Source organism: Tribolium madens, unplaced genomic scaffold (assembly GCF_015345945.1).
Source record: "Tribolium madens isolate multiple individuals breed KSU strain unplaced genomic scaffold, Tmad_KSU_1.1 Scaffold_96;HRSCAF=242;Tcas5.2_LG5, whole genome shotgun sequence".
Lineage (NCBI taxonomy): Eukaryota > Metazoa > Arthropoda > Insecta > Coleoptera > Tenebrionidae > Tribolium > Tribolium madens.
Genome location: NW_025401068.1, coordinates 11068070 through 11094924, shown reverse-complemented (window position 1 = coordinate 11094924; position 26855 = coordinate 11068070). Strand labels below are relative to the sequence as shown.

The following is a 26855-nucleotide window of genomic DNA, read 5'->3' as shown; positions in this document are numbered from 1 at the left end:
AATGTAAAAATCATTAGAGTAGTCAATAATTGTAAATTTCTTGACGCTTTCGAGAGTCTTGAAATATTTAAAAATAGAGATAATCTCATGAATTCAGACAACGGCCCCATTCCCTTTTCTCCCCTCTACTCGTTAGTTGAGGGTAGGGAAAGTGAAAGTCGGAAAATTAGTATATAAGGCATTACCATTGTTAAATTAGTTAGTTTTATTCTCACCTGAGGATGACCACTTTGTGGTCGAAACGCGKTGTGCTATTAAAATAAAAGTTTGGTGTGACGGGCTAATCGTGTTTTTGTTCATCAAATGTCGAAATTTTTAGTCAGGGGCGTCCAAAACTGGTGGGGTTTAGGATAAAAAAATACCCTATCTATTTTGGCTTTAGTTTCTTTAGTTATGCATTGACCAAAATGGTGGTCACTTTGAACAACTCCTTTAGATTTAGGCAAATTCATTTAATTAATGTTATTATTGTTACTGTAATGTAATGTTAATTAGTTGAGGTTGCTTAAAAAATATGAATTTCTTGCTTTTATTATTCTGTATATTCTGATTTATTTGAATATTGTATTGGTGTGTAACATAAATTTTAAATTAATTTTATTCAAAAACAATAAGTCGTATCGATTTTTCTGTGATAAACTATCGAACTTAAGATTTTTTTGCTGAATGTACCGAGAAACTAAAGCTAAAATAAATAGGGTATTTTTTTACCTTAAACTCCCCCAGTTTCGTACGCCCCTGATTAAAAATTTCGACATTTGATGTTTGAATTCGTTTAGGTGTATAAAGGTTATCATCTGTACCAAATTTTGTAATTTTATCTTAAATGGTTTCTGAAATATTAGCAAAAACATATTAGCCCCCTTTCAGGGGGTGTAGCTCCTTTACCAAGCATTTTTGGATACATGTTTATAGGAAACTTAGAATTGAATATCCTATCACCTGTTTATATTTTTAACAATAAAAACGAAACAGCCTGTTTTTCTGTCAATTGTTATTGAAGCTAAAACAGCAACATATTTTAAAAAATCAGAAACTGATTTATTAATAATTTGACGTTTCTAAACTGAAGCATTATAATTTTCTTTCATCAAACGTAAACGAAATATAAATCTAAGCCAAGTCTTGTTCACTGAATTTTTTACTGACACTTAAGAAATATAAAAATACAATTTAAGAAAATTTATTAACTAGAAAAATTAATTAGGCAACTAAATACGTCCCTGAATAGCACAAAACAACATTTTATCAGACATCTGTACTCTATATTAAAAAAAATTGCTCTCTAAAAACCCCAATTTGCAAATTTTGTAAATCAATATTGAAAAAAATAGATATTAAACAATTACTGTAATTTTTTTTGCTTAAAAACAACGGTTTTTTCATTTGTTAGAAAAGAATTATCTTTATTCAAAAGATTTTCTAGAATTTATTGTTAAAAATCACAATATTATTAAATATAACAATCCAATTTTACCATGGAGTTAAAATTCTATTTTTGCGCCTAAGCGTTTTTACTTTTACCATTATTGACATTTACCAATGTCGTTTTATTCTTGTCTCTTTCGCTGCCAAATTATTGCTTATTTTAATTATTGGTTAATTATTGCAATGATTCTTTTTTAATTCAGTTGTTAGTTTAGTTAAAACTATCAAAACTATTTATTTAATACAAAATTTTGTATGTTTTTTTTTATTCATGGGCATGCTAAATGTGTTTTGTTTGGCACCTCGAAGGGTGAGTGTTGAGGCTACCCCTGCCTGATACCGATATCGATTTCAATACAAACGAGTTTGTTTTTTTATTTTAATTTTTTTGATATTACGCGGTTGCAACCCACGTGAGGTCCTCGTTAGCCGCATTCCTGTACCATAAAATGCCTTTTTTGTGCTTTATGAAGTCGAGAATCGAGCTGCTTGTTATTTTTTACGTATTTCTACTATAAATAAAACAATTGACAATTATCAATTGAAAAGAAACTTATTTTGGGCTGAAAACTCCTGCATTTTGCAGCATCTCCAAGTTGAAATCTCTCTCTTCAAACGTCAATTAGTCGTTAGACACACCAGACAACTTTAAAATTTAAGATAGCAACACGCTACTTGCCGATAAATAATAAAACTCCTCTTGACATTTATAAATTTGAAATTGTAAAATACTTCGCGAATTTGAGATGAATTAAAGTTTTATAGGTCAAGTGATACGAATTCTTTTCAAAGAATTCCATTCATAAGTTGTTGGGAAATCAATAAGTGGTGAAGCTGTCCATTCAGAACGACTCAGAGTTTGAGCTTGAATTCATTTTTAAAATAAAATGCAAAAAGATTAAGCAGTGAAACTTTTGCTAATCTTCAATTTTCTACGTCATTGTGGTCTAATTGGTACCTAAATATAGGACGCAATGACCACAGCACTTTCGTAGTCTCAACAATTACTCCCGCAATGCCTCTTGTATTGTATCCAGTTGAGTAGGTCACCTCCAAAGGTTACGACTTTTTACCGCAATTACCAGTTAATTCACCCCAAACGCAAAATAACAAATCGTCGAAGCGTTTCGCGTGTCTGAAAAACATTTCAGTCGTCGAATCCTTGATTTTTCCTTCTGCATACGTGTATTGACCTGTAATGGAAGGAAGAGCGCAGCTCCGCTTCATAAACTTTTCATTCGTGACGTATGAGACGCCGCCATCGTGTAAATTATGCAATCACTGAAATACACTCTCCTCCCTGATGATAATTTAACACGTCCAACAGCTAGACCACCAGATTTGAGCCCTATCGACAAGCTTATCATATAAAAAAGCGTCGCGACGGTTTTACGAGCACCGTGTAAGAATTATTATCACGATACGTCGTAAAAGGTGACCGTTTTCCCCCAAGTGCGTGAACTAATGGGAGGATTGGCCGTTTTAAATTGGTTCAAAAGTTTTAAGGTTGAACTATACTAAATAAAAAAATAAATCGTCATTCAAAACTTCTGAAAAAAAATCATAACTTTTTGATGGCCGTTGTAGCATACATCATATATTAATTTGAAATTTTTGTCAGTGTCGCGTATTGTAGACTACCAACTTATGTATTGTATTTTTTCATGCAATTTGAACGGTTCGTTTTTTCATAAAAAAATAAAATGAGATAATAACTCTGTGTTATCTATCCTGAAATATTGGGAAAAATCCCTTACTTAGTATTTTTCCAAACATGTTTATAGGAAAATTTTGTGTTAAAACTGAATATTCTGCCATCTATTTATATTTGTAACAATAAAAACAGAACACCTTGTAGAATTCTAAGAAAAAAGAAAAAATTGTGGCAGAGAACGAAAAACAAAAATCGTACTTAAGATTACTCGTACATACGACTATTTGTATAGGGTGTCCCAACGAGTTGAAAAAGTCCATTAGTGACCTTTAAATGGTAAAATTTAAAAAAAATTGTAAAGGACATTGATAGATACTAATCACCTAAAATTATTTTCAACCATACAGCATGTCCAAAAAATAAGTTACACAAACACAACACAAACTTGTGTTTTTTTAATGAAACACCGTATGTTTCTTTACATTTTTGGATGCAGCCTTTTAAAACAATGTTTTTACGCTAAACTTTTATTAGTCGATTTCGCTTAATTTCAGAAATAAGACGTTTTTTTTTGACGAAAACATACACTTTTTAATAATTTATAACACAAAAACTAAAAGAGTTAGAGCAAATGTTTCCTTACTTCTGCGAAGAAGAAAGTACAGAATTTAAAACTGTATCAATTTTTTAGTCTTTTGCATTTGTAAAGATTAATAAATTAAGAAGTTATTAAAAGTTAGATAGCTTAAAAAATTTAAATGGAACACCCTATTTTTTCTTTGCGTAGTAAAAAAGAATATTTCTAGATTAGTTTAGTTTTTGTGTAATAAATTTTTAAAAAGTGCATGTTTTTGTCAAAAAAACCGTCTTATTTTTAAAACTAAGCAAAATTGACCAATAATAGTTTAAAAAACATTGTCATAAAAATCTACATCCAAAAACGCTAAGAAACATATGGTGTTTTATTTAAAAAAAACACAAGTTTGTATTGTAACTTATTTTTGAGATATGCTGTATAATTGAAAGTAATTTTAGGCGATGGACTAGATTAGTATCTACCAATGAACTATATAATTTTTTTTAAATTTTACTATTTAAAGGTCACGAATTGACTTTTTCAACTCGTTGGGACATCCTGTATAAACTTAAATTGAGTAGTAAACTAGTACCTGTGTATTCTGGAATGAAATGATTAGGATTTTCTGATAGCTACCTGTTTTTGTGCTGGTGATATATTGGAGATACAATAGATATAACAGTGTTAGAAGGAATAAATTCATTCCATGAAACAAAAGGCTTCAAAAAGTGAGAAATCAGCAGATTGCGTTTTTTTACTAAATGTACAAAATGACTCATTAAACAACGAAATTTAAAAATTTAAATGGAAAACCATATTATTACGTAACAATATTACGATTAGTCAGTAATGTAATTGTATCAGATATTTTAATATAATCTTTCTGAAGAGGGTATAAATCGTGTCTTTCTCGGATGGTTGCAATAAATAATACCTTTTTCCACTCATATTGAATTAAACTCCTATTTTTTAGACTTTAAATTGAAATTGTAATTTTTTTTTATTGCGAAAAAAATTAATATAATGTCGATGGCTTAGTTACAAAAATGAAAATTTTATTCTAAATGGTAAAAATTTCAATATTTTATTATTTGTAGCACCCCGTCATATGACTACGCCCCCAACCCGGACAAGCAGTGGATCCTGCAAGTGACCCAGAAGATGCAACCCATCCACAGGCAATTCACCGACCTTTTGATGACCAAGCGTCTGCAGACGCTGCAATCGGTCGACGCCGCCGTCCATCTCATCGTCGAAGAGCTCCGGGCTTTGGGCGAACTCGACAACACCTACATTATTTACACGTCGGACCATGGGTACCATCTGGGCCAGTTCGGTCTCATCAAGGTATATAGACCATCACTTTTCCGATAATTTCACTCGGTTATTTTTATTTAAAGGGCAAAAGTTTTCCGTTTGAATTCGACGTCCGAATCCCGTTTTTAGTCCGCGGTCCAGGTGTCGAGCCTGGTACTGTAGTCGATGATATAGTACTTAACATAGATCTAGCCCCCACGTTTCTGGACATTGCCGGCGTCGAGGCGCCCCCACATATGGACGGCAGATCGGTGCTTCCCCTCTTCTTGAACTCGAAGAGGAAACGGATGCGATGGCTGGACACCTTCCTCATCGAAAGGTGAACTTTAGACCGGTTATAACCGTTTCTAGGTGTGTGTTTTGCAGCTCTGGACGCAGGGAAACCCCCTATCTCGACGCCCGAATTAAAGCCAGACGGAACACCACCACGGAAGCCCCTCTATCGACTTTGGCCCCCGAGGATTACTCGATGGCGACGTCGACGAAATTATGGGAGAGTACCGTCACTACGACGACGACAACTCCGAGAAGAGTCTACGAGTCAGGTGAGGATTTGACACTTGATGACGAAGACGACGAAGATGAAGATATCGATGAGGAGGAAATCGACGATGATGATGATATTTACAGTAACGAAGCAAATGTTACTAACAAGAATCTAATCCGAGGTGAAGGTACTAACCGAAATTTTGAGGGGTTTTGTCGGTTAACGAGGTTTTTTCCAGAGTGGAGAAGTAAACTGGAGAGATTAACCCTAGAATGTGCCACCGATGAAATGAAATATCCCTGTAGGAGGAACCAAAAGTGGTATTGCATTAACGAAAACGGTAGATGGAGGAAACATAAATGTAAAATGCTTGCTTTGACCGGAAACAAGTTATTGCGGAAGTGTGCTTGTTTCACTCAGGAAGGCTTAATTTACAAGACTATGGTCGATGTGAGTGGTTTTATTCCAATTGTCGGTAATTTAAATTCCTGTTTTAGCGAAACCTAACACGACGTCATACACGCATCAAACGTGACACTGACCTCACCCATATCCTCTTCGCTCTAATAAACCCAAGCATGACCTCACGAGCAAAACGTGACACTCTTGATCACGTCGAGACCGTCATGAAAGACGTTCAAGGCAAAATAATCGACTTGAAATCAGTTAACACTTCATTCAACCTCGCCACAAACACTATTTCCGCCGGTTGTATAATCATGAGTAAAGGTCGTGTCAACTGTTCCACTTCGGTGTATCAAGACCCGAAGTCGTGGAGACAATCCCGACATCAGATAGACAACGAAATCCACCAATTGAAACAAAAACTCGAAAAATTGAAAGAAATTAGGCGACACTTGAAACATACAAGGCCTCTAATGGGGCAAGACGATGACGAGAGAAATAAAACGGTGAAATTTGAATCGCCGGAAATAAACGAACTAAATTTGGGCCAAGAACCGAAAAGGAGACGCAAACCGGTGAAAATAAACCGAATTGAGCTCACCACTAGTAGCCCTTATTTCGGTCACGGTAACCACCACCGCCACAAACACCCCAATAACGACATCACGACCTCGCCCACCACGACCAAAGCCCCCGAAGAGTACGAAAACTGTCATTGCACCCCCGACCCGCGTCCCACCCCCAAACACAAAATCAAGGAAGAGAAACTCCGGAAGAAGTTGCGCAAACAGCGCAAACGTGACCAATTGGAGAAAGAGTGTGCTTCTGAACGCATGAATTGCTTCCGGCACGATAAGGAGCACTGGAAGACAGCCCCGATGTGGACCGAAGGCCCCTTTTGCTTCTGCATGAATGCCAATAACAACACTTATTCGTGTGTTAGGACGATCAATTCGACGCACAATTTCCTCTATTGTGAATTTACCACCGGATTGGTGACTTTCTACAATCTTAGGATCGATCCGTACGAGTTGCAAAATCGGATCGAGCAGTTGAAAGTGGAGGAAAAATTGTATCTGCACGAGCAGTTGAAGCATCTGATGGCGTGTAAGGGCAAGTCTTGCACGGTGAATCACAACCATCATGCGAAGATGGTTGTGGGGGCGCCACATCGCTCCAAGAAGAGGAAACTGGTTGAGGAGGGTGAGTGGTAGATAATATATTGTCACGCTTTGGCTACTAACAACTGGTTTGGTTTACTAATACTGTTATCAGGGGGCAGACTGCTTCCGCTTACACAGTCTGAATTTTCTCCGCGTTGGGAGTACAGTCATGCCTCAAAAACGCACAAGTGAGTAGACTTATTTTGGTGCATGTTTTGCTGACTTGGTTTTTGGTTCAAGGACGTGGCGTCGCCGTAACCCGTGGAAGTACATCTGGCGTCAGAATAAGCACGAGAGAGCGAGGCAGAAACAGTTCGACGTCAATGATGGGAATTTTAAGAGAAGCTGGCATTAGGAGGAAGCGAAGGAAAACAGCGTGAATAACACTATCAATAAGAATAATCGACTGAATTTTAAAAAAGTATATCATTTAATGATGCATTTATTGTGATCTCTAATTTATGACTTTGTTTTTAAATTAATTTGTAGGTTTCAAAGCTTTTGCTTTATATGTAATTGTGTAAAGATATAGTAAGGTAATGTTAGGGACCTGCAATACTTCCACTAAACAAAAGTAGCAATATCTCCTGAATTTCTATCAAAGTGAAACAAAGGGCAATAACTTTTGTCCATTCTTGACATGTATTTCCGTCTAGTCCATTCATTTTGTATATAATTCTTGTATTATTACAACCTGCTTGGTACAATTATCTCAATTCCAAACACATGTGTAACAAGGAGGACAAATAAAACATAATATACCAAACAGCTTGATTTATTGTTCACCTTGAAATATATTGCCCTCGCTGTAATTAGCAGAGTCCTCAACATTTTCACCAAGGGGGTCAACTCTTTGTTTAAACTCTGGTTGTGTTAATCTTTGCTGGTTAAGAGATTGCACAATTACCCGGCAGTCTTTCGCCGAAGCTTTAGCATAGACCTGCAATCCCGTGAAGCATTTTTTATAAGGAAAAACGTGTTTTTACCTCCTTGACACATTGCTTCTCTCCGCACATTTTGCAACTCCACTTGGGCGACTTTTTCACAATGTCAACCTACGAATTTAAATTATTTGATGTGGAAAAACTACTCCAAGAACCCACCTGGAACGTGTCACACTTGAAACACTGCAAAACGTGATGTTCTTGTGGCATGTTTTGAAATTTTGAAGTTGACGTTTGTTGAATGACAACACTACTACCAATCGCAATTTTTGTAACGTTTACAACCCTGTCAACTATTAAAAAATGCTTTTTAAATCAAAGCTCAATTTTACGTGATATGATGATAAGAAAATACCACCGGATGATTTATAATGTTTTTTATTTAAATAATGGGTAAAATCAATAGGAACAAAAATAAGGCTATGCAATTTTGTGAAGATTTCTACTTTAGCCACAATCACCAAGTTTTCGAATGCATTTTTATTTTTATATTAGTTTTATAACTTTTTTTGGGTATTAAACAGTGAATAAAAGTTTAACCATTATTGAAAACTAAATAAGACGAGCAAAAATTGGGCTAATTTTAAGAAGATTCCTACTTTATCGATAATCACCAGTTTGAAGTGTGGATTTGAAATAAAAAACAAATTCGAAACGCGTTGTTTTATTTTTCTATTTGTTTTATTTTTTTTTGGAGGAATTTAACAGTGAATAAAAGTTTAACTATTTTTGAAAATACAATATGGTAATTTTAAGAAGATTCCTGCTTTATCAATAATCATCAAAACTTGAAAATTATCGTTTCTATTACTTTATATTTTTTTTGGGGGTATTAAACAACCATTTCTAAAACTTACAAACGATTAGGTATACAAAAAATCCATTAACATAATATTAAACAATACATGCTCCACTTTAAACAAAAAACATCGGTTTTCCTTTAACGATGCTCTCCTGGATCTTACACTTGTCTTGATGAACTTTCAACTTAGTTAGGTCCAATCTATCGTTTTCGATATAAACCTTGGCTCTCGCCGCCGCCAAATGCGCATAATACGTCGGTGCTGGATAACTAACCGATCTATTGCACCTCGTAAACATGTGACAAAGATAATATGCCATCTCCTCAATATCATCATTGCTCATATTATTATCATCCCAAAGAGTGCAGTATTTGGTAGGCTTAGCCACTCCTTGTATACTCGCATGCGAGACCAAATAAAAGTCCTGCATCCTGGGATTAGTAATATGCGTATCCACACAAGTCCCCGCCGGGACATTATTATTCTTATCCTCTGAATCCCTGGGATTTGTCGGAAAAAGCCTCGTGTGGTGTCTTTTCTGCACCACCAAAAACGTTATCTTCGGCTCGTAATCATCCTTCTGTAACATTTTACACGCTTTTTGTATCGCGGCGATTTCCGCACGCTGGACTTGCTCAAATTGGCCCTCGGAAACCCCATCTCGGAAAAACACGATCGTTTCCGGTTTACAACGAGCCTCTCGATAGAAGAACATCAACTGTTCCTTGGCGATATTGCAGAGATCTTCAATAATCTCGACTTTCGGGGGCTGCAAACGCCAACAAATGTTATATTTGAAACCATTTGGGTCGTGCGACGCCGTCACCGCCGCGACGCTGGGTATGTCCTTAGCGTCGGGACTAGGATGTGTGACATCAGCGCCCATAATCATGCACGGACGAGACATGATAGGCGGACGCGAACCTATCGAAAAGTTGTGGTTTGTGCCGTTCATCTTGCTATTGATTTTCAGGAGAATATTCCCAACCGTTTGCGCGTTAAGTCTCCCAATGGTTCGGTCTTTGATGCATTGAGTGAGACAACCGACATTCAATTCAGCCGCTTGCTTCACAAACGAGTACTGGGGGCCGGTGTTGGGGACCACCACCACGATAAGGTCAAAGTCTTGCTTGCTTTTGAAGTAATCGATGAAATCACGCAGCCCTTGGCGACCCCCAATGTGTGTGAACGGGGGAGTAGCCTTCGAGGTGATGCGCATGCCGTTCGAACCAGCCATCTTGAAAATCTAGAACAGATTTTTTTTGAAAATCGCTCGAAAAAAACTAAAAATGAAGGCGCTTTGAGAGTTATATTAACTCGGCTCCAAACAGTGTTGCCAATGTGGTGAAATTTCACCAGATCTGATAATTTTCATGTTAGTCTGGTTTGGTGAAGACTTTTGTAAAAATTCTAATATCTGGTGATTTTTTGGAAAAAAACTGTTTTCAAACATTTTCCACGTTTTTAATCAGAAACTTGATTATTTCGTCAATTTTTTTTTCAAAAAAGTCGAAAAACCAACAAATTGGTTAAAAATTGTTCTGTTTGTTATTTTAAAAGATTTTACTACACAGAATCGAAAATGACTATTTATTTTCTTTGTGTTTTTCGGATACTTTTTCAGCTAAAAACAATTATTTTGCAAAATTTCGCTACAAATTTAACAAATTCGACCAAAAACGGCGTTGTTTTTGCCCTTTTCAAGTGTTTGAGCACATATTTGAGAGAATTATAAAAAGTGTTCGTTGATGCAGGCAAAAAAATTACAAAATTAAATCAAAACTGATATTATTTTTAGCTTGTTTCGGTCGACTTACTCCGTTTTTGAACCAGAGGCTCACTTATTTTGCAAAATTTTGTTCAAACACGCTTAAAAACTACAAAAATAATTGATATTGATGTTATTTTGTACTACAATCTCAGTTTTTTGCGAGATTTCGCTAAAACGAACTGAAAAATCAACATATTAAGTCGAAAATTACATGAATTTTACATTTCTTGGGTATTAACACGTTTTTCAGCTAGAAACACAATTACTTCGCAAAATTAGTTAAAAACAAGCCAACAGCAAACAGAACAGAACACAGAATTGGGCCGAAAATGATATAATTTTTTCCTTTTTCGAAAGTTCAAGCAGATTTTTAAGATGGAAACTCTGTTTTTTCGAACGAATTTGAAATAACATGTCAAAATCACTAAATTGTTATAAAAGAAGATTATATTATGTTATTTTTACCTAACCCTTGGGCTTTAATTTGACCATTTCGTCAAATTTTGTTGAAGACAAAATAATCAAAAAACACCAAATTGGTTAAAAAATAGTTCTTATTTTTTTACGAGATATTACTAAACAGAGTCGAACAACTTAAAACAAAATGTAAAATTGTGTAAAAACAAGCCATAGATTCAACAAAATAGCATTTTTTGGCCTTTTTCGAGAGTTTAAGCATGCTTTTGGAAGGAAAAAAACAAAAAAAAATCGAAATATTGCGTTGAAACAGGCTAAAAAATTACAAAATTAAATCGAAATTGATATTAGACCCATAGGATCATTTATTTTGCAAAATCTTATCCAAACACGCCTAAAAATCACAAAAAGGATTGATATTGATGTTATTTTGTTGGTTTCACTCGATTTAACTGGTTTTTCAACAAAAGTAAGACAAAAATAAGCTGAGAAACCACAAAATTGGGCAAAAAGCCCGTTTTTGTACCAAAATCTCAAGTTTTTCACTAGATTTCACTAAAACAAACTAAAAAAACAAGAAATTAAGTCTACAATTACATTATTTTTGCTTTCTTCGAGCATTTTAGCACGTTTTCCGAAATAAACCCAATTATTTCGCAAAATTTTATTGAAAACAAGCCGAAAAATCACAGAATTAACCCAAAATGCATGTTGTTTTTACTTTTTTTTCAAAGAGTTTAAGCAGATTTTTAAGGTTGAGTTATAATGAATAAAAAAAATAATCGTCATTCAAAATTTCTGAATAAAATTTCATAAGTTTTCGATGGCCTTAGCAGCAATATACAGGGTCCGCCAGAACTCGCGCCCCAGAAAAAGATACCATAAAAGATACCACGAACATGGAAAAAATGTTTAAAAAAATCACTTTAACTTTATTTATTTGTGTTGGAAAAATAATTTTTCAAATTTTCCAAGTACAGGCTATTAGAAGAGGAAACAAAGAAGCTGTATCCTAAATTGTAGTTCTGTTCAATGTTATTCGTGGGTTTTATTGTCAAATTTTTTGTTCTGGGGTACCCTGTATATTAATTTAACATTTTTTGTCCATGTCGTTTAAAAATAAATTTAAAAAAACCTCTATTTTCGGTCATTTTATTTTTTTATAAAAAAACTGTACGGAAGAATTTTTTGATTTGTTTTTGGCGTATAATACTTATGTTACTGTACTTTTTCCATGCAATTTGAATAATAAGTTTATTTTTAACATCTAATTGTAAAAAAAGCAATTTATTTACGGTTTTTCTTTAAAATTCAATTTTTTTTTTCCTTTGAAAACTTGTTCAAAAGCTTTCGGTCTGTACACAAGCGACAAATTCTTCTGGTGGTACATTTTGGAACTAGCTAGAGACATGCCATCTACGGAACAGTAGAGTAAATAGTTTTGAAAACTGTAATTTTGTAATTTTTTGTAAAATAAACTTAAGGCTCTCCACTAGTGTCTAAAATTTATACGGGAAAATATACAAATTTCACCCATGTGTAAAATCTGTATTTTTTAATTCTACAAAAAGATCAATGTCTCTATCTGTAAATAATAGCATAACGTACCCCGCTATGATGTAATTTTTTCAAAATATTACTTAGATTCTCTAAAAAATTACCATTATTGTAAAACTTTGCCCAGGTTTTTCTTTGTAACGGTGCAACATCTTAAAACAAATTTTTTATAGACATGTAGATAATTAAAAAATGCACCTCGCTACGTTCAATTTTTTTTATAATACAAGCTAAATTACAAAAAAACTTTAAAAAATGGATGCAACCCACATTACCCTTGGACCGAAAATCTCAAGCGTCTTCCATGATTTACAGCCGTTATTACCCCCCATCGAGCGCTTAACCCCTAATAATGATTTTACACAAGCGGTACCTGCAAGAAGCTTTCCTTTTTGTTGAATTTCAAACTGATGATATCTGGTTTTAGCTACATTTTTTTTAAGTCTAGTAGCATTGTGGCCAATTTATAGAACATTTAACTGCATTCAAATTTTAATTCGCGAATTATTCGACAGAATTCGAAGCAGATACACAGTGTGTCCCCGGATAGGGGAAACGACTCTTGTAAAAGATAAATAAATTTCGCTCTAAATTAGCACTGCTTATTAGTTAAAGACTAATTTCTAACATAACATTAGTTTTAAAAAATCAGGTATGCGTTAGAAATTTAAAAAAAAATATTTTTTTCTCTAGTGCCTTTTTTATGTAGCAAATAATTGAGTTCTTCTAAGAAAACTCTTGTACAATATAAAAATATCTCGCTCTAAATTTACATTTTTGAGATTTAGCACTGCTTATTAGTTAAAGAATAATTTCTAACATAATATTTGGTTGTTCTATCATAAAAATGTTGACATACCACCATATGCATGTTTTAAAAATTTGGAAATCACGTCGACAACGATGGAGGCACAAATTATTTTAGATAGTTTTATGTGTTCGGTAGAAATGCATGGTTTAAAATATAAACGAATTATAGGAGATGATGATAGTAGTGTTTATAATAAAATAAAAAATATCAAACCATATGGCCCGGATTATTATATTGAAAAAATCGAGTGTAGAAACCATATCTTGCGAAATTATTGTAATAAATTAAAAGAATTGGCCAAATGCTCTAAACTCAGTCCAAAAATTAGAATTTTATTACGGCATGTATTAAAATTTCGAACGGCTGTAGTAAGTGCGGTCAAGTATAGAAAAAATAAGTATGACCTCTTACACATAAAAATATGTGATCTAAAAATCGTCTCCTTAGTGCAACAACTAGATAACTTATATTTTAGGCATTTCTAAAGTATTTGTTGCAGTACTTCAAAAACCTAAAACCTAAATTTCTGTCACATTAAAAAAACATAGTTTAGTACATTACACACTTGTATGATTAATAATAATTATTTTTGATTACTTTCAAGATGTAGTTTTTTGTCTTTTAAATTTTTAAACTGCAGTTACTCTAATAAAATATTTTGTGTGAATATAAAGCCATTTATGGTCCTTATAATTTCTTTTTTATTTGTGTTCGGTTTATAAAAGATTATTATTTATCTTCATACGTATTTAACAATACAACTTGAACTTGGCATTTTGTTATTATTAGTATTATTATTATCGTATATGAAAATAAGTGAAAGTGCACATTCTGAAAATTTTACTAGGATTATTTTAAAAGGTTCGGTCTGGTGTGGTCTTAGCGACCGTCGCCACAGGCGGTCTTTTAATCCGTTGATTGACAGCTGCCAGTGCAAGCCTAAACGCCCAGCAATTTGGGTTGCATATTTCTGAAAACTGAAATTTTACTTCACTGCATAACACCCTTAAAATCTCAAATAAAAGATTTAATTTTTAATAAATTATGTATAAAAACTGCGTTTTTTCGCGAGATACAGCCATACAAATCTTGTAATCTGGTAAAAATTTGTCGAATTTTTCAACTCGGATCTGGTGAATTTAATGTTTTTGATCTGGCAACACTGCAAAAGCCAGCCACTTCGCAGATTTTTCTCCTAATTAACACTCACCATATCGGCCAACTGGTCCATTCCCCTCGCTGGATACCTCGTCCCGCATGCAACAGTCCATTTATTGATAGTCGCCCCAACAAGAAACTGATTCCTATCCGGCCTCCAAACCCCTCTACTCGGTTTAACCACCGCATTCCGGGCATATAACAAACCCGGCGGTTCCAAAACACGAGCATCCAATTTCTCGAAATTATTATTCACCGAAAATCCAAACTCCCGAATACAGGGATCATGATTATAATTCGCTGCATGCACAGTTTGCAAAATCTTACTTTTCCGGACATCAGTCGAAGTCGCCGCTTTTTTGATCATATTGCTAGTTTGATTTTCGTTCATTTTACGATTGATGGCTTGTCCCGCCAACACTGTACAAAACTCAAACGGTAGAAGAATCTTCGAATCACGTTCTCTCGAACCAACCCACAATGTGGGTAAATGGGGGTATTGGAGACGGCAACGTTTCACATTTTGGTAGTATTTCTCCACTGTTGTTGTGCTACCATCATCGAGCCTAAATTGGACTTGACTGGCCGGTGCGCCGAGTCCGTTAATACGATGAATACGTTTCGAGGCACTTTGACCGGGGATTTCATACTTGACTTTCAATTGTTTTAGGAATTTCTCCACGTCGCGTTGAACGTTATCGGTGAGGTTTCTGGAGAGGTGTTCTCGCGTCATGGTGGTCCTGTAATCGCTTCCAATTTCGCATACAAGATCCAGGACGTTCATCTCCTTAGGGAAGGCCTTGTGGGCGACATCGACATTGAGGAGGGCTTTCCAGCCTCGGATTGCTGATTGGTAGAACCCGTAGTACATTTCCATGCCGTCACCGAGCTGTACAATTTGGCCATCTCGTGGAGGCGTGAAAAAACACCGTCCTGCGATTATGCAAGTGTTCGAAGGTGCGTTTCTGAGGACGATATCCAAACATTGCAAGGCGTCTTGTGGCGATTGTCTAGTCTTCAAAATATCATGAAGTGGAGATAAATCGACAGTTCTCGCTAATTTAATCTCAACTTTGAACTCTTTTTTTCGATTTTCGCCTTCGACTTCAATTGTGTCGCTTTTGGTGTCATTCGGTAGTGGCAATTTTTTCGGTGAATAGAGATTTTTTCGGCCATCGAAAGCCGGATGGTTTTTCGGATAGTGTTTTTGTCCGAAACGATTCATCACGTCGCGAAGTAGAGATTTTGGAGTGTCTGGAGTGATAGAAACGTCGTAATGGAACGCCTCCATGAGTTTGCCCAAATTTAACGATAAATGATTACTTTCAATCTGGATACGTCTACCCTTCTTGCCCGGTATAATGTCAAGGGCTCGTGAAAGACAGTCGCCTTGACCACTCAATGGAGGTCTCACTTCTTGTGTTGGAGGAGATGAGGGCTCAGGATGAGGGACAGGGGACTGGACTGGAGGTTGTTGTTGTTGCTGGGGGCCGGGACGGCGTTGTTGTTGTTGTTGTTGTTGTCGAGATGGACCAGGAGCCATTCCTGGTGGAGGCCCAAGTGGTTGTTGTTGCTGAGGTGGACTTGGGAATTGTTGTTGTTGACCTCCTTGTTGTTGAGGCCATTGTTGTTGACCTCCTTGTTGACGCCATTGTTGTTGCCCTCCTTGTTGTTGAGGCCGTTGTTGTTGACCTCCTTGTTGTTGAGGCCATTGTTGTTGCCCTCCTTGTTGTTGAGGCCTTTGTTGTTGCCCCCCTTGTTGGTGTTGCCTTCCTTGTTGGTGTTGCCTTCCTTGTTGTTGTTGCCTTCCTTGTTGGTGTTGCCTTCCTTGTTGTTGTTGCCTTCCTTGTTGTTGCCATCCTTGTTGTTGAGGCCGCTGTTGTTGTTGCCCCCCTTGTTGTTGTTGAGATCGCTGTTGTTGCTCCCCTTGTTGCTGAGGCTGCTGTTGTTGGCGTGGACCCGGTGCATCCCCTTGGGGACCACCACGTTGCCTCTGTTGTTGTTGAGGGGGTTGTTGGGATGTTGATGGAGTGGAAGCTCCCGATTCGGACTGAGATGGCTCACCAGAGCCCCCCTGGGCTTTTCCCTTTCCTATGAAGTAAAACAAAATGGCGGATGGTAGAGAATTAGGGGAATCACAGTATGACGTAAGACATGTCACAATTGCACAATTTTACAAAATATTTCAACTTAAAAGCATCTATGATTAAAATACCTTTTTTCTTTCCCATGTTGGAACACTAAACAATAATTAACGTTCACGATATTATAAAAAGTAGGTTGAAAAAACAAAGTGCACTACAATAATTGTACACAGTTAAAACTCACAAACTACAAACAAATGTGTATAAAGATTTAACGTATGAAAGAAACAGAATATGATAAACACGAAAATTTATCACACACACGACGAAGCTCACAAAACAAAACTTTATCTGTCAACTGTGGTCAACTGTCAATGAAAAAACTGCAACGTTGCCATATGACATGACCACAAACTTTGTTCGTGAAACATTTTACACCATACTGCACCCTCAGAGCCAATTTTTTATTGTAATTATTTACTTAAAGAAGACAAGACGCTTTAAACAGCCACAAATGAATAGTAAAAATAAATTCTTTGCACAAAATACATTGGAAAAAGCTTGAGCAAAAACTACATCTATTAAATGACTCGGCCTCAACTAAATGTACCGCGAACGCAGCTGTTAATTAAAAAATGTTTTTATTGTAATAATTTATTATTTACTTAAATAGTTAAGTAATACAAACTAAACTAAAATATAAACACCGTTATATAATGTAATATTTTATTTTTATTTAATTATTGATTTACATTTCTTCAAATCAGCAACGCAGCAGCACACGTCAAATGAAATGTCATTGAAACGTCAAAAAGAAAAAATAATAAATAAAATAAATAAAAAAGTTTAAAGATTGAACTGAATTTTAAGTTAAAATTGACTTTTCTGAAGACATTTAGCATGTAATATTGTGTAGTGAACCGCAGGAATGTTCTCGCGCCTTGTGCAATTCAGTGTGAGGTCACATAACCTCTACCCTTCATCCCATTTAATTTACTTAAAATACCCAAATTGTTTAAAACTAGCTCCTGTAACTCAGTGTAACCCAAATCCAGTGCAACAGAAACGCTTCTATAAGAATTTCGGTCATAAACCTAAGAAAACCCCACCATTTACCAAATTCTGGTATGGTTTGGTTTTTGGGCTCTTCATCCTTGTATCAATTGATTATAGATGGTATTATGATAGATTCTTGTGTGTTATTGTGTGTCTGATGGTTATTTTTAGGGTCCGGCGCACTTTATTTCCCCCAGTGAAGGCCCAGAGTGAGACAATCGGCGAAAATTCCGACGTTGAAAAATCCGAGGACGCTGAAGATGACACCAAGAAAAAGAAACACCGGAAGGAGAAAATCGGCTTTCGTGATCGGAAAGTAAGCCATTTAATTTGCCCTCAGTCTTGTTTAATGAAATTATCAGATAATAGAATACGAAAATCGTATGCGAGCTTATTCCACACCAGACAAAATTTTCCGATATTTCGCCACAGTCCGGTTGTTAACCCCCGAAGGCAGTGAAGTTTACATGACTCCGGATGATTTTCTTCGCGCTATGACGCCCGGAATGAGACAGCCTGATGGTAATAAAGCGGCTGATGATTTTTAAACGTTTGCTTGGTGTTAGAACTAATTTATAATTAACTCACTTTTTCATACTAATTTTTTGCATGGCTTGACAGATTATTGAATACGAGAACCGTATCCGCCACTATTCTACGCCCGATAAAGTTTTTCGATATTTCGCCACACTGCAAGTCCAAGGGCCGACCGTCGATCAGCATGAGATTTACATGACCCCCGACGACTTTTTGCGGTCGATGACGCCGGGGCTCAAGCAGCCGGATGGTTAGTGGGGCTCTAGGCTGCGAAACTAGCGTAGTTTTAGTTTTTAGTTTTTTCCTCTTAAATTGCTTACAAATTTTTAACAAAATTAACAAATACACTGCTTACTTAATATTAGTTTTGGATTTAATTTGTTCGTAATTTTTTTTTATTGATAAATGACATGCAAGTTGGCAACATTGATTAAAGTGAGAGACTTGTGGTGGAGACAGAAGATATGACACTTGTCAGCTTTTATATTTTTTGTTTCTATGGTTTTTCATATTGCCAACTTAAGTTCAAAGTCAGAGGCCACTTTGATCAATAAATGTCTTTTTTTTTAATAAATAAAAAAATTCTGTTTTTAGTCTCCAATATTGCTAAGTTAATTTCAAAGTCACATTTTTTGTGGTAAAAACCAATTCTACTGACACTATTGCAATTTGGTCTTACATTTTTACCATACGTTTAATTTTTGCTTTTAAGTTGACAACATTGAATAAAATATCTAACTTAATTTCAAAGTCACAGACTACTTTGATCAATATCGTTGGTTTGATTTTTTTTACTGCTTTTCTTAATATTCGCATATCATAAATTTACAAATTGGCGGCTAAACCCAAATTCGACATTTTTTTTTGACTAGTTTCATACAATTTGGTCTCACATATTTTTTTAGTAAATACTATGCGTTTATTTCTGCTCTTAAGTTCAAGTTGGCAAATCAAGTATGACTGTTTTCAATATTACCAACTTGATTTCAAAGTCACAGGCCACTTTAGTCAATAAATAAGTCGATTGTTTTTAAGAAAATAGAATAAAATGCAATGTCTTAGTAAAAAATACATTTTTGTTTGATATTTAAAGTAGCCTGTGATTTTCACATTAAGTTGGCAACAATGAATAATGACACTTGTCAGTTTCTACGGTTTCCAATATTGTCAACGTAATTTCAAAATCATGGGCTACTTTGATTAAAAAATGTGATTTTAGGTCTGGGCCTGGATCAGTACCGGCGCTACGACCCCAAAGTAAGTGCCCCAATTTTTTGTACGTTTTCTCTAAACTTCCTTAAAAATATTTATATTATCTTCGAGACTCTGTAAACATCCTTGTAATTATTTACCTGTTTTTCAGCACGATTTTCAGGTAATTAATTAACTCCTTAGCATGACTGTTGGGAAATTTTTGCATGTTATTAGAATTTTGAAAATTTTTAAATATAGGCATGACTTTTTGTGGTAGAAATAACACTACCAGTTGAAATTAATAAAATTGAGCTTGATTTTTGCAAAAAAAATTGAATGATTAAGTTTTTTTCTTAGACTGTGCAACATAAATTGGAGCTGACTTTGGACGAGGATAGCATTTTCTTCAAGTTGGGGAGTGCCGGTCTTATCACTTTCTCTGATTATATTTTCCTCTTGACCGTTTTGTCGAGTAAGTAAAAAAAAAGTGTGAAAGTTTGTCGATTTTTGAACGTACCTAGCGTCGCGACGCCACTTCGAGATTGCGTTCCGGATGTTTGACTTGAACGGCGATGGGGACGTCGACTGTGAGGAGTTCGAAAAAGTCGCAACTTTGATAAGACAACAGACTAGTATTGGGTCCAGACATCGCGACCACGCCAACACCGGAAACACTTTCAAGGTAATGAAATTTTCCGGTAAAAACAAAATTAAATTGCTATTTTTAGGGAGTCAACTCGGCCCTCACGACGTACTTCTTCGGTCCGAATCTCAAAGGGAAGTTGACCATCGAGAAGTTCCTCGATTTTCAAGAGAAGCTCCAAAAGGAGATTTTGAGTTTGGAGTTTTTGAGGAAGAATCCGGACGAAAACGGGAATATCAGCGAAGCCGACTTCACGGAACTCCTCTTGGCATACGCCGGATATCCTCAAAAGAAGAAATCGCGCATGTTGAAGCGAGTCAAAAAAACGTTAGTTGGGGGACAAACCATTCCCTTTACAGATTTCTTCAGTTTCAGGGATCACGGCCAAGGCATCTCCAAACAAGACTATTTGAATTTCTTCCACTTTTTGAATAATATTAACGACGTTGATACCGCTTTGACTTTTTACCACATCGCTGGGGCGTCCATTGATCAAGCGACTTTGAAACATGTGGCCAAAACGGTGGCCCATGTCGATCTCAGTGACCATGTGATTCATGTCGTTTTTACGATTTTCGATGAGAATAGTGAGTTTTGAGCTGAGGAGGAGGGTTTGAGGAGTTAATTGGTTGGTTGCAGTGGATGGACAGTTGAGTAATAAGGAGTTTATCGCCGTTATGAAGAATCGCTTGCTTAGAGGGCTGGAAAAACCGAAGGATACTGGATTTATCAAGTTCATGCAGTCGGTTTTGAAATGTGCCAAGGAGACAAGACCTGCATTGTTAGATATTTAATTGCAACTTCACTTGCTAAGGATTGTTTAAGACTGTTAGTGTTCATTTGAATAGCAAATAAAGTAAAAGTTTTTAAGACTGTTTTTTTCTCGTTGAAAACCTAGAAATTCTGAGTTATTGAAGCTGTTAAATACAATAAAATTTGGAGTTGGTACAGGATACAATATGTAAGATTAGTTACTTTTAATTTTAAAAATGTCAAAAAAAAGGTGATGCAACCAGGTATACAAAAGTGTGTGCAAGTTTACAAACTTACCTTTCTAATTTTGAAAAATTATTTTTTTACGTTTTTACAACAGTTTATCCACATTTTTGCCACTAGAAGTGTGTTTAGTTTAATTTTTGTCAAAATTTTTGGAAATTTTTAGTACCCAAAGCGGATATAAGTTAATAATTTTAAAATTATTATCAATAACTGACTACGTTTAGTACCTTTGAAAAGTGCTTTTACAATCATTTTATCAATTTTTATTTACTTTCAACACTCAAAGACAAACTTATTCTATTTTTTTGGTTACACCACCAAATAAACAAAAATGTGCGCCAGTATGCACACTATTGTAATTTTATTTTATTTTATTAAAATTTAGTTATTTTTTATTAATTAAGTAAAAGTGGTAAATTTAACAAAACTGATTTTTTTTCTACGCAATGCACTAAATCAACGACTTGTTACTTACTCTATTTTTTTTGTTATGCAACCAAATATACAAAAATGTGCGCCAGTATGCACACTATTGTTATTTTACTTATTTTATCCAAAATCACTCTATAAAGGACTTTATTCCACACACACTTACTACGTTTAACCGAAAGCACATTTAGCGTGACGTTTAAATATCAGTTTAATTTTTAATTAAGTTTGGAATAATTTGGGCCTGTTATTGTGGCTAAAACGTTATATTGCAGTCGTGTGTTAGTCGCGTTTTATCCACTTAAGAAAATTAATTAAAAATTAATTAAAACATTCTTGCGTGGATTAAACGCTACCTAACACCCTCTTACAATAAATAACTATTATTTAATTGAAATTTAGTTATTTTTTATTAATTGAGTAAATGTGGTAAATTTAACAAAACAGATTTTTTTCTCCGCAATGCACTAAATCAACGACTTAATGTTGCTAAAGTTTTTAAATTTGAAAATTTTGTAATTTTTCTACCAAATTCAATCAACGTAGTAAAAGGCTTTAAAGTTTTTTAACACGGTTTCTAAAATCAAGATTTTATATCCAAAATTTAAAAAATATTGTGTGCTTATGCAACCAAGTAGACAGGTTGTTTTGCGCCCTCTAGTGTAGGTTGTTGAACGTCTGTCCGACGCACTGTACGCACGTGCGTGCGGGTTTGCGTCTCGACTGTCCCGCAACGCAAGTTGCGCACTCTTCCGCTTTGGGCAAAAAACGCAAATCCAAGGTAAAATTTGACATGCGCCGATAGGTGCAAGACCGAGTGCCAGTGTACAAAACTCGCGAGAAATAAAATTGATTGTTTTACCCGAGAAATGCATCTCGACACTGGCAAATCATTTCTTAAACTCGTACCTAATTAACTACCTAAATAAATGTTGTGATAATTGTGATAAATGCTAGGTTAGATTAGAAGAATTCGCGGCAACTCGCGATTTTCCCAGTCTTTTAAATTCGAAATAAACCGTACCTGAATCATTGCTGTGCATTTAATTACTACTTTATGGAGGGCTAGAACTGGAAAATTGGAGGAAATTCGTCGACAGGTGAGTGGCATTGTGCGATTTTCATTCACTTTCACCCCGAAAAATCCGCTTATAACCTTCAAACGGCGAGCGGCGCCCCCCGACAGTGGCGTCCGTCCTTTGTGCAGGATGTGTGGAAGGTGCTTACATAGCGCATATGCATGCCTACCTAACTATTGATTGACTCATTGACTGCCGTGTAATAGCGAAGAACAAAATTGCTAATCAGCTAACCACCAACCCCTCTTGCATCACACGACCCTTCCTTCATTCCTTCCACATCCACTAAATACACCTACAAATAACCTAAAAAGGGGGCTTTGGGGCTGCACGCGTTAATTACATATTCCGCCTCCTGGAGATAACATATCGAACATCTGCACCACTTTCATTACGCATTTCAGGTTAAGGCCCGGGGCGATTTCACATATTTTACAAAAAAAAGCAAGACATGCGTTAATAGAAATTGGGAAAATAATTTTAAAAAATTCATTTGTTAAACTTACACTTAGTACTTTACGCTTTATTAAAATAGTGATTAGTTTTATTGTCTTACTAAAGGGTCTATTAATTAAATTACATATTTTCAACTTAGGTATACAAATAATATATTATAATCACCGGTGGGAAATATATGTATTTCATTACCCATGAGGGCTCGGGTTATTTGACCCAGAGGCGCAGCATCGAGGTTAGATAAATCACGATGGTGTAAATATGCTATTTTATTCAAATCATTTTGTTAAAATAATAATAAAGTTGATGCATTATGCAAACAAGTTGCATTTATGACATTTGGTAGGCTATCAATACTGGCAATTTAATATACAGTGGAACCTCGTTAAGTCGAAATACGTATTGCGTATTGCTAAAAAAATTATTCGAGTTATCGAAGTTTCGAGATGTAGAATATTGATTTTTTAACTTTTTACGGTATAAAATAACTAAATAAACATAAATTGTTAGAGTACAACAAAAATTTAAAATTGCATATGCATGTAGATACGCATTTTATTCATTTCTCTTCGAGATGACAGAATTTTTTTTTTATTAAACCGTCTGCTACATTTTTCTTTTCCTTTTACGAAATTTCTAGATATAAAGGTTCGATTTGTCCAGGTTTTACTCTAAATCACTTCCAAACCAAAGAATGGAATGACGTATAATCCATTTCATTTAAATTGGCATAACAGTAGGCCATGATTGTGTAAACCGCGCTTTAAATGTGAAAGAGGCTTTACATATTAAAGAACAAAATTTGTCACTAAAAAAGTGAGGTTAAGATAGTTAAAATTAAATTTTTAAAGAACCTTTTTTCACAGAGTTTTTTCCATACATACACAATTTGCTTTGGAGAAAATAATTTGGCTTTATTCAAAATGGTATATTTAATTCCGTTAATCTAAAATAGGAACAAAAATACTGGGAATAACGAAAAAGCAACGAAAATAGTGAAAAAACGAATACAAATGTTAGTCATGTCAGTTCAACAAGCCATGTAGGTAGGAATCAAAGAAAAACAAAAACCCCATTTGCTGTTATTCCAGGGACATGCGCAGGGCTACAAACTTAAATATAAAATTTTTTAGCCAATCATTATGCCAATTTCAATGAAATCTACTATATTCTAACGATAAAACGTTAGCAATCGGCATGTTACTATAGCGATTATGAATAAGAATATACAGGGTTGCGCCAGAACTCGCGCCCCAGAGAAAAATTTCAAGTAAGATAAGATACCAGGAACATGAAAAATATGTTTAAAAAATTCTATCTGTCAAAAAATTTTGACATTAATTTTTTGACATTTGACATTTTTTCATGTCTATTTAATGACACTGATAATATTGTATAAGTTTTTTTTTATAATTATTTAGTAAAAGTACAAACATTTTGCCAATAAAAGTCACAAATAACATTAAACAGAGTTACAATTTAGGATAGAACTTCCTTGTTTCCTCTTCTAATAGCCTGTAGCAAAAAAACTTGGAAAATTATTTTTCCAACAGAAATAAATAGAGTCAAAGTGCAAGCTTTAAACTCTGATAACTGATAACTAATTAATAGTAGAATACCATAAAAATTATTGTTTTAAAATTGCATAATTTGATCACTCTTAGTTGGCACCCTGTATATCAAAAACGAATAATAATCACATGAGACGATAGAGCAAAGTCTACTTTTTGCAACATTTTACTTTTTTATTGTTGAAAACAAAGATGCTAGAAGAAGTAAGTCAAAGCATGTATTTTCCAATTTTTGCAAATGTAAATAACTCAGCAATGTCGTAACCAAAATTCAAAAACAAAAGACAGTTTTATAGCATTTAGCAAAACAAATAAGAATGAAGAAAAAAATGAATGGCTTTTATTAGAAAAAGAAGTTGTGCGGTCCTGGAATAATGCGACCCATTACACATTTCCAAATAATTTCAGTCGTTGCAAATTTGGTAACTACATAAAAAGGCAAAACATTACACTTGTACTTTCAATAATAGAGGCAGTTCACCCTGTATATTAGTTTTTTATTTAAAAACCTGAAATTAAATTTAAAAAAAATGGGTGTAAAAATATAGCATTCACGTACTTTTTATTAAGAAAACTTTCAATATTTTACTTTATATTAATTATTCCTTCCCAATAACATTGAAATTAGTCTTAAATGTGTTCTAATATGCTTAAATAATTTTTTAAAGTATGCTTTCCCGAGGAGCCTGAAATATTTTATACTATAATTTTTTTTATTATTGTTTTCAAAACCTATTATAATATACAGGATGATTCATACAAAACTACGAGCCTGACAAATTTGAATTAATCATGGATAACTTTCCTCGGCAATCCGTCAAGGATGTCCACAATCTGACTTTTGAAACTAATATTTTGTTACGCTGGTAGTTTTATTTGAACCACGCTATAAGCCTGAATTTTTCCTTATTATTCGAAATGCAGAAAACTTTATACATAAAAATTGGACAACTTAACTTGACATTCCACCAGGGGTATCCAAAATCTGACTTTTGAATCTCACGCCGGTAATTAAATGTGAACCAGCTTGTACAGTGGCGGACACGGAATTTTGGACATCAAATTTATGTCAGTTCCAAAAAATGTCAATGTAAGCCACGCTTTGTTGTCATTATGATTGACGTTCGAAACTAAAATTTGAAAAGTTTTAGTTGAAAGTTGTCCAAAATTCCGTGTCCGCCAGTTTGAATTTAAAAACGAATACCGATATTATGCATCTGAAGATCTTAATTCTTTTGTTTGTAGTTGCGTTAAATAATTTGATTTACGGTTTAATACATGAGTGACCTTGAACATAAAAAAGAAATAGAAACCAATCAAGGTTTCCCTTTTATTTCATTCCGCGATGTGAGTATTTTGGGCAGGTGCCAGAAATGCTCCATTGGCGTGCGCTTCTAATCAAAGCTCGTAATTATGGATTGTAAATCGTAGGGAAAATATCCATGAATGTATAAAAGGGGTGTGGAATTTGACGTTTTACGAGTCGGATTTACGACACGGTGATAAATCAACATGAAAAGTGTCTCCTGTCTAGTGTTAACTCGGGGAAAAAATCATAAAGAGGTGCCCTAGTTTCGGGGGGGTTTCCCGACCCGGAGGGGCAGAGGGAGAGTGGTGGAAAGTGCAAGTGCCGATCGATTTCTAACGTTGGCAATGCTCTCCATTCCTCTAAATTTAATACAGCGAGAAATTGCGTCTAAATTCGTCCCAAACGCTAAATTAATAGTGACACAGCTTTGGTCACACTGAAAAAATTAAAGTTACCAAATCCAGGGGATGAAACCGTAAAAAAATTCATACACGACCTGTCAAATGAATTTTAATGTCCCGTTATTTGCTTTCGCTAATTCTAAAAAACGTTTATTGCTCACAACCTGAAAAGAGACCAAAATGGGCGGTTTAAATTAAAATGGCGCCGCTTTTCGCCTGTCAACTGTCATTACTGTTTTTTTACTAGAAATTTTATATAAAACATGTTTGCGATTTTTTCACAACAATTTATTTTATATTTATTTTTTCTTTCTGTTTTTGTCCGTTTTGAAATAAGTCCTCTTGGTTTGTGGCAAGTTTGCAAAGTTGTGTAAAGTGCGCCCCTTGAGGGCTCCGCCGCCCCCTTTCATTAGTTCAATTTAGGCGTCGCACGTGTCAGCGGTGCAATTTTCATTTGTTATTTGCGGTGGCGGCGTCGGCGGCGTATGTGATTTCTGTTCGAAATAATTAAATTAGGACTCGGCCGTGTACATTTCGAGGGCCTGCTTTTATTATTTAAAGCAATTAGCGTGAATAATCGTCCGACCTTGAACTTCCTGGGGGCG

The 26855-nt window shown here is 35.0% G+C and overlaps 5 protein-coding genes across 12 annotated transcripts in view; 3 read left to right on the top strand and 2 right to left on the bottom strand.

Moving 5' to 3' along the window:
* The window catches only part of LOC123013589 (extracellular sulfatase SULF-1 homolog), a 27910-nt gene extending 20113 nt beyond the window's left edge, over positions 1 to 7797 (top strand). For 2 of the 5 annotated variants that reach the window (XM_044412211.1, XM_044412208.1), the window contains exons 5-10: positions 4757 to 5006; positions 5060 to 5295; positions 5343 to 5913; positions 5961 to 7071; positions 7144 to 7219; positions 7272 to 7797. In XM_044412211.1, the coding sequence (XP_044268146.1) occupies positions 4757 to 5006; positions 5060 to 5295; positions 5343 to 5913; positions 5961 to 7071; positions 7144 to 7219; positions 7272 to 7386 (2359 nt within the window). In that variant the 3' untranslated portion in view covers positions 7387 to 7797. The remainder of the gene's footprint in view (positions 1 to 4756; positions 5007 to 5059; positions 5296 to 5342; positions 5914 to 5960; positions 7072 to 7143; positions 7220 to 7271) is intronic. The other 3 variants (XM_044412210.1, XM_044412209.1, XM_044412212.1) reach the window with 3 other exon arrangements.
* Positions 7450 to 8228, bottom strand: LOC123013596 (MRN complex-interacting protein). Its single transcript, XM_044412225.1, has 3 exons — positions 8135 to 8228; positions 8018 to 8086; positions 7450 to 7971 (listed from the first exon to the last, which is right to left on the bottom strand). Exons 1-3 carry the CDS (start codon positions 8183 to 8185, stop codon positions 7807 to 7809), a joined length of 285 nt encoding a protein of 94 aa, XP_044268160.1. The 5' UTR covers positions 8186 to 8228; the 3' UTR covers positions 7450 to 7806.
* A 395-nt stretch (positions 8229 to 8623) lies between these two features.
* On the bottom strand, positions 8624 to 16956 carry LOC123013021 (protein argonaute-2-like). Its single transcript, XM_044411311.1, has 3 exons — positions 16708 to 16956; positions 14545 to 16583; positions 8624 to 10024 (listed from the first exon to the last, which is right to left on the bottom strand). Exons 1-3 carry the CDS (start codon positions 16721 to 16723, stop codon positions 8891 to 8893), a joined length of 3189 nt encoding a protein of 1062 aa, XP_044267246.1. The 5' UTR covers positions 16724 to 16956; the 3' UTR covers positions 8624 to 8890.
* A 404-nt stretch (positions 16957 to 17360) lies between these two features.
* LOC123012653 (calcium uptake protein 1 homolog, mitochondrial) lies at positions 17361 to 20876 on the top strand. 4 transcript variants are annotated; one of them, XM_044410710.1, is made up of 10 exons: positions 17361 to 17752; positions 17804 to 17948; positions 18254 to 18419; positions 19389 to 19426; positions 19533 to 19544; positions 19721 to 19835; positions 19885 to 20045; positions 20092 to 20333; positions 20376 to 20593; positions 20646 to 20876. In XM_044410710.1, exons 1-10 carry the CDS (start codon positions 17505 to 17507, stop codon positions 20798 to 20800), a joined length of 1500 nt encoding a protein of 499 aa, XP_044266645.1. In that variant the 5' UTR covers positions 17361 to 17504; the 3' UTR covers positions 20801 to 20876. The 4 variants fall into 4 exon arrangements, with proteins under 4 accessions (XP_044266645.1, XP_044266646.1, XP_044266647.1 ...); XM_044410711.1 differs by lacking the exon at positions 18254 to 18419 and adding an exon at positions 17995 to 18154; XM_044410712.1 differs by lacking the exon at positions 19533 to 19544.
* Positions 20877 to 22221: 1345 nt separating this feature from the next.
* LOC123012407 (zinc finger protein chinmo-like) overlaps positions 22222 to 26855 on the top strand; it is a 30434-nt gene continuing 25800 nt past the window's right edge. Inside the window, exon 1 of the mRNA XM_044410294.1 lies at positions 22222 to 22534. The gene's annotated coding sequence lies outside the window, so the exon portion shown is untranslated. The remainder of the gene's footprint in view (positions 22535 to 26855) is intronic.